General features: G+C 44.6%; 1 protein-coding gene and 1 non-coding gene across 2 annotated transcripts; one reads left to right on the top strand and one right to left on the bottom strand.

The window, feature by feature from the left end:
• Positions 1–394: 394 nt before the first annotated feature.
• LOC125529651 (G-patch domain-containing protein 1) lies at positions 395–4773 on the bottom strand. Its single transcript, XM_048694074.1, has 11 exons — positions 4544–4773; positions 3919–4003; positions 3720–3799; positions 3576–3597; positions 3398–3491; positions 3262–3328; positions 3032–3122; positions 2366–2523; positions 1222–1500; positions 1020–1133; positions 395–860 (listed from the first exon to the last, which is right to left on the bottom strand). Exons 1-11 carry the CDS (start codon positions 4619–4621, stop codon positions 804–806), a joined length of 1125 nt encoding a protein of 374 aa, XP_048550031.1. The 5' UTR covers positions 4622–4773; the 3' UTR covers positions 395–803.
• Positions 4774–4971: 198 nt separating this feature from the next.
• Positions 4972–5043, top strand: TRNAH-GUG. Its single transcript has one exon. It is a non-coding gene; the product is annotated as a tRNA-His (tRNA).
• The last annotated feature ends 2501 nt before the right edge of the window (positions 5044–7544 follow it).

Here is a 7544-nt window from a genome sequence, read left to right as displayed (position 1 = left end):
AAAATTCTAAGGATCCAAATCCTCCAAAAATCAAACGAAATTCCTTTGTATCAAAGGAGCCCTAAAGGCTAGATGTGGAGATCAATGATTTCACAATGCACAAACATGATTGATTCGAAATGCAATTCACTCAAGCCTGAAGACTCAGACAGCACAATGAAAACACGCAAGAAGATTCAACTATTTGCAGAAAAATGAGGTGTATCAAGGTTCAACAAGGTTTAGAACTCTATGCTTTGTCAGATTTAACTGAACAAATATCCCCATGACTGCCTGCAGATTGTTGGTTAAATTAACACCGATGCTGAGCTGGGGAAAAAATAGTTGATGAACATATGCATGTGGAAACTTATGGAGCAAAGTTTGTTTGGAGACTTGTATGAGATGCTGAGCAGGGGGAAAAATAGTTGATGATCATATGCATGTGGAAACTTATGGAGCAAAGTGAGTTTGGAGACTTATATGAGCGAGTTCTAAACCCGAGACAGCCAATGCACAATAGGCATAACCATCCTCTAAATACAAGTCTACACCCAACAAAAAAATATTACAAACACCTATAGATGCATCAGCTACATGGATATTACGATACAGATGACTCAGCACACACTTCCAAATTTCCAGCAGCTGGCAAGATTTGCAAAATTTTGGCCCCCATCCCGGGCCTATGACTCCTTACATCTATACCGTGCCACTTGGTGCACAGCCTGTATGTATACTCGTCCGAAGCAACAATCGACAAATATATGACTGCAGGAGCCACACGCAAAATCATATTGTCTCCCGTAGGCTTCGTATTTGCTTCATGATACAAGATGAACCCTTTTGCCCTCCAGATTGAATTTCTTGCTTCCCTGGAGCTGGAAAATTCAACAAGAAAAGTGAATCAGATGTAAGCAATGGCAACAAAAGCTTAGATGAGAATAGCGGTACTTCCAAATGGATTTGCATGAGCATGACAAGCTTAATCTACATGTATCAATAGGGCCTGCCAAACAACAATGTGAAGCTTTATATACCTTCCTCTTCAAGAATGAAAGAGCTTCACGTCTACAGGAGAAGTCGGACAAAATAGTTGAGTGTTCTTCAACAGCTTCCTTGAGCTCCTTCAATTTCATGGACTGAGATGGAGCCTGCAAAGAGTAACAAATAATGAACATCATGTGTTCAACAGCTTCTATAAGCTTCAGTGCCTCACACAAAGAAGAAATGTGATTCTACCTGACGAAGAATTTTTTTGCAAAGCTTCTTGAACTTGGTTTTAGGTTTAGCATCCACGCAAACTTCTTTTACGGTTTTCACATGTACTTCATTTACTTTAGCATCACTGGCAGATCCTTCCTCGTCTTCATCTTCTTCCACTTCTGATAATTCAGACTGGGTTGAGTTTTCCTCATCACTATCACCAAGAGAGGTTTTGTTCCCCTTCCAACGCTGGCCACCAACTTTCATCGGCAGGTCCTTGATGCCAAGACCCTGCTTTCCAGATGTAGCTTTGTCCTGCAGAGAGATCGTTTGTAAATAATGGATATATTGGGAATTGAGGTACAAATGCTGATTTGCTTATTAACGGTGGGCTACACCCGCTTGTTATATACCACAGGTCATGCTTTGAGAATCGGTTATTATGTGTCTGTACTATGCATCATTATAAAGCATGTGATACACTATTCATATGTTGCTTCTACAAATATATTTCACTGTATGTTAGGTAGGCATGCAAATTTGGAACCTTGAGGGTACCCTCGGACCCTCTTTAGTTCAACAAAATGAGCTCAATTTTCAGAATTCACTTCATTTCTGAAACTTTAGTTCATTTGGTTGCAGTAAGTAGGGTCGGAGGGTACCCTAAAGGCTCCAAATTTGCATCCCTAATGTTAGGCGTTGAAAATGAAATTAATGATTGAGTGGCAGTGGAATCTAGGCCTCATTGACCTTTGTTTTGGACATTTAGACAATGTAGGGTTGACTTTCTTAAGGTGTAAAATGAAATGTCATAAAATGAAGATGACGACTACGTGAATCTTAATGCATGAACCACCATTACACGTAGGGTGGTATAGCACACCAGGGGCAGCCAGGGAATTATATCAGTTTGTATGACATTAGATCAGACAAATTGCGTAACCATGCGAAATTTCATTCACAGAAATTCAATGCTTCAAGTGAGAATGTATGAACGTAATCTCAGCCAAATGAAATTAATTGGCAAACAAGGTACTTAGATGCAGCTGACAAGCTTCCAGAATCATCAGCATTGACAAGATACCAACAAGGGACGGTACTTAACCTATCAAGGTCAATTTTAGAAATAACAGAGCTGACAGTAAGACATCAGGGAACCTTATGGGTTGTGCATACTAACCTGAACAAGGTTGTACAGATTTTCTTGATCATCTTCCCCAAACATCTGACGGACATTAGAATTATCTTTTTTATTCTTGCGAGATTTTGCTCCTAAAAAGCCTCCTGATACATATCCAAACTTGTGCCCCCACCAGTTCACATCTTCAGCTTGGGATACTGAATCAACATTAAGTTGACACTGAAAGTTACTAAAACCTCAATGAAGTTCTTATAGCACATTTTCAGAACAGTTCAGCAATAAGAAATGAACAATAGCACACTAATTTAAATTCAACAAAAATGTGCTTTTCTGGTTAAGCAGCAGAATAGGACAGTCGCTAGCACACAGACTTCCTTTCTAACCAAGTTCATCAACAGTATAATCAGCAAATCTCACAACAGTAAGCAGATAATTAACTTATATGCAGTGCACACACCAAACTAAAAAAATTGGAGTATTGTGCAGTTTTCTAAGTATAGCAGTAGAAACCTAACGACCAGACTTCTATATAATTAGAAAACATGCAAAATTATCGATAACCAGACCCAAACTAGCAAGCATTCTGGAATCTTTAGAGTTTAATCAAATACACACCCTTTAATTATAGGGCGATAGCTAATGCAATATATTGCAATCATGTCCAGAAAAAAATAGTTAAAGGACATATGCAGATGAGCTGCCAACCTGCACCCTGGCCGATGGTGATATCAGGCTCTTCCATACATGATGGTTGAACTTCCTGATCCACCTCGCAATCATTTTCCTTCTTCCGAACCTGTTCCAACACAATGTTTCAATCTTACAAGATATTACAGGTTAACCACATGGTACACACTCTGAAGGAGGAAACAAATGTTCATTGACACTAAGTAGATTGCCTGACAGAATCAACATGCAAGAAAAGAATCACTCACAAGTATGCCTTCAAGATCAACTGCTGAATAACCCCTCACACTTTTCCCCCTCTCCCTTTTCTTATATCTGTAAGAAATAATGGTGTGATGACAAGAAAATATAAATCAAAGGATTGAAATTAGGGGCGAGACCAACCTTCCTTGAGGCCGGGTAACTTTAGCGACTTCATCTTTTGCAGGTTTATCTTTCTTGGGTGTACTGTCAGGTGAACTGCTTACATCCTCAATTTCTGTAGAAACAATTAACAACATTAAACAATAACTAACAAAATAGATTATAAAAATAGAACATACATGCAGACTTTTCATGCTACCTTTAGCAGGAGTAGTAGATTGCTGTCAGCGCAGAGAGGGGCCATTACCAAATGACAAAGAAAAACATAAAAGGACATGATCAGACACTTGAATCTTTATTCATTGATACAAGCAGCAGAGAAAAGAATTGCTATACACCATACCACTTTCAGTTTCTTTAGTATATCATCGAACTGGGTGGTATCATACGCCCATTTGTTCTGAGGATTGTCCACACCAACACCTGCGTAGGAGAACAGACTCAGATTTCAGCGACCCCACCCATGGCCGATCAGACAAATATGCTTCTTTACTCAACAAATGCTTAAATCGGGCAGTATTTCTACAAAGAGCTAAGCATACCTAGTGTGTCCTGCTTTTGTTTCACTCTGACATGCCCCTTTATACCCTGCTTGTCTTTCCCGAGGCCTTCACCTTCTTCCCATCCCTACCACACAAGAAGAGAAAGACTAATCATGGAGAGATCAGTACAATAGACCATTTCTAAATCGAACACGCAGTCACCGTCAGTACAACTTGACAAACGCCAATTTATCCATACCCCTCATACACGTTTGCTAAGAAAAACCTCGAAATTTTAGATAAATCATACTCTGTGTGCAGTTGCAGCACACCGAGATAGCATAAATTTTAGCTTCTCCCTATGAGTAGACACATTCGCTATATTTGCAACTTTGAATATAGCAATCCTAAAACAATATCTTAAGTTTCTATCTCCGTAACAATTAACGAAAGTTGCTAGCTACACGAACAGGCTGGCCAATAGCAACTCCTGGAAAGTTTAACTGTAAACAAGCCTGCATATATGCAACTCAAATGAATTACTGAATGCTAAGCGGCTCTATATAGTCTACCTTGCCAAGTCGAGGCCAGGCACACCAAACATTCATAAATTTTTTTCTACATTTTCTAATCGTAAATTTCCGCCGAGGAGGTGATCGCGTCAGGGACCGCGTAGCGTACGTACCATTTGCTTCATGAGGCGGAAGGCGGCGGACTGGCGCGCGACCCCGACGTAGCACGTGGGTGCCTCCGGCGCGGCCATGGCGCCTGGGCTGCGCTGCGCGGATTCGTCGCCGCGTTCGCCGCCGCCGGTACGGTTGGATTGGGGGTGGAGTTGCCTGGGCGGAGCCGAGGAGAGAGAGGAAACCCTAAGAATGCGCGGTCGAGGGGGTTTTGAGCCGGTGTCTCTCGCCTGGAGATTCGCGCTCGGGTGTTGGTGGGGCTTGACCGTCGGCCCGTCGTCGGACGGGCCTCCTGGGCCTTGCTCCGTAACCCATTTAGACTGTCTTGGGCTGGGACCCGTACAGAAGGAGAAGTTTCTTATTTTGAATACGCGTGTTGGGGTGTACGTATTGTATACAAATAGGATGATTCCTTAGCCAGGACATCAAAGTGGCTGTAGTTTAGTGGTGAGAATTCCACGTTGTGGCCGTGGAGACCTGGGCTCGAATCCCAGCAGCCACACTTCACTTTTTATTTTTGTTTTTTGTGAAATTTGTGCGTCATGTTCAAGGTTGACTCGTCTGCCTATATCCTTCAGATAATAGTGGTGTACATGGATGGGTTTTCTTGCACGTCAACCTGTCTATCAGATGGGGCCATCACGCACATTCTTGGTCAGAACTCAAGACTTCTTACTCCAACTTGCAAAAAGAAAAGGAAAGAAGAAGAAGAAATCAGACGTACTCCAGTGATCATTCACTGTCACCAGCTACACATTCTTTGACCGTGCATCCAGGCGGCTGGAATCTGCATGCAATTCGCATGCGCCGTCGGCAAATGGACTCCTACCCCAAATCGCCGTGGTACATTCTTCCTTTTCTTTTTGCGCGGTCTCTTTCGCGACTCTGATCCATCCACGTATACATCAGCCATGACCGCAGCTTGCCGGTGCTGAGATATTATTTGCTGGCAGCCGGCGTTAGGTTAGGCAGAAAAGTGCTGCGTGACAGACCGGAAGGAGAAACGTGGCGACTCACTCTCCTCCTCTCCTCTCCTCTCCAACAGTGACCTCCACGTACGTACCCGGGCTCACACGGAGCAGCAGCAGCAGCAGCAGATTAGGTGCCCAGTACGTGGAGCGCATGCGACGCACGGCGTGTCCAAATCGTCCAAAAGCTAGTCAATCAACCAATATATCCGAGCCCGCGCGTTACGTGCCTCCCTAGAATTAGGTAGTTATCGAGACCCCGCGTGGACGGACGTACGTGTCGCCGGCTCCGAGCAAACGCGGCGCACCGGCAGCCCCACCAGGGAGGGCACCATGGCGTCGGCCCCGTCGCCGTCGCGCACCATGGGATTTAATCGGAGCGATCCATCGCACATCACGTCACCCGCCACTATCTTCCACAACGGTGCTGCCGTGTGTGCACGCCGGTCAGCAGGTGCCTGGTGATTAAGATTTAAGAAGGAACAAACACAAGAGCTGGCCGTACGTGTCGCGTGACAATCTACTCAGTGTTGCGATCGATGGTCGTTAATTCCACAAGACTAGCACGCATGCATGTCGTCGTTTTCATGTAAGTAGCTAAGCTAGCCCGCGAACGATCGATGAATAAAGCAGCAGTGTATGTGACCGCCTAAACAGGCAACAGCTGCGAGGATGGGAAGAAGCTGGCGAGTGTGGACTGGCCGGTGGCCTCGTCGTCGGCGAGTGGGGTAGTGGGGCGGCCACCAGCACCAAAACGATCGACCGCCGGGCAAACGCGTCCGAACCCGCCGTTTCGCCACGTACCACCGGCCGGCCTGTCCCGTCATCTATGTACTCCCTTCTGTCATTTTTATGTTGTACATTAGATCTAGATTTGTTTGTAGTCAAACCTCATAAACTTTGACCATTTTTATAGTAAAAAATATCAACATCCACGCTACAAAATCAATATCATTAGGTGCACCATGAATTTAATATCTCCGGACTCGGAACTCCGCGACTGGTTCGCCACATCCATTCGAGATTCCCCGACGGCTTTACGACGCGGCCTTGCAACCATCTTCATCCTCGCAGCTTGGAGGATCTGAAAGCACCGCAACAGATCGAGGAAGACAATAGAGCATGGGCTCGTGCCCGGGCCAGGGGACTTGGCCACTTCATTGGCGAGATTTAGGACAGCTTCGTAGGGCTGCGCATCCTTTGGCTTGTCTGCGCTTGTTTGTCTCGCTCACCTGGCTGTCGTGTTTGTGCTTCGAGCTCATGTCTGTAATTGCTACATTTTATTTCTTCTATCAATGCAATGATACTTAAGTTTTTTACGTATTTACAAGGAAAAAATAATTTTTATATTGCATAAATTTAATATTGTAGATGTTAATATTTTTTAATATAAATATGGTCAAATCTTATATACGAAATAAAAAAGAACCAAATGAAATAGGTAGACATTTGATCAGGTTCTTCCACGGGAAGAAAAGTTCTCTCGCTGATCCCAAGGAAAGTTCCCACTTTTCTTTCTTCTCTCAAAGAAAGAAGAGGCGATCTCACCAAGCAGCCAGGAGAGTCTCCTCTGCCACCGTCCTTCGGTGGCTCCCCTCCGCCGATTACCTCGGTCATCGGTGCTAAGGGGGTCGTCGGATCCACGCATGTCGATCGTTCTAGGCCCTAGTAGCTTAGTTTTCTAGTTGTCCATCGCCTTGGCTTCGGCTACCGTGTTGATGGTGTTGAATAAAGAATCTTCGTATTCTTCCCCAACGAGGCGATCGGCTCTGCGTTTGGGGATGGATTTGGAGACCAGTTTGTCCAAGCAAGGATGGCGTGACCACGACGGCATCCTCATGGTGGAGATGTGTTCTCAGCCTCCACTGTTGCAAGGGCATTTACTCCAGCGCTGACGTGGAGCTTGGGGGTAGTCTAGGAGCGGATGCAGATGTGGTATGCACCCGGCGACATCTGAAAGATGGTGGATCCTGTGCTTGGCTCGTGGTTCATGGATGACAGGTATGGTTTCCTTCTCCGACATGTTAGTCGTGTA

Source organism: Triticum urartu, unplaced genomic scaffold (genome assembly GCF_003073215.2).
Source record: "Triticum urartu cultivar G1812 unplaced genomic scaffold, Tu2.1 TuUngrouped_contig_5746, whole genome shotgun sequence".
NCBI lineage: Eukaryota > Viridiplantae > Streptophyta > Magnoliopsida > Poales > Poaceae > Triticum > Triticum urartu.
The sequence above is the reverse complement of the archived record's forward strand: the minus strand, read 5'-3'. Positions and strand labels throughout refer to the sequence as shown.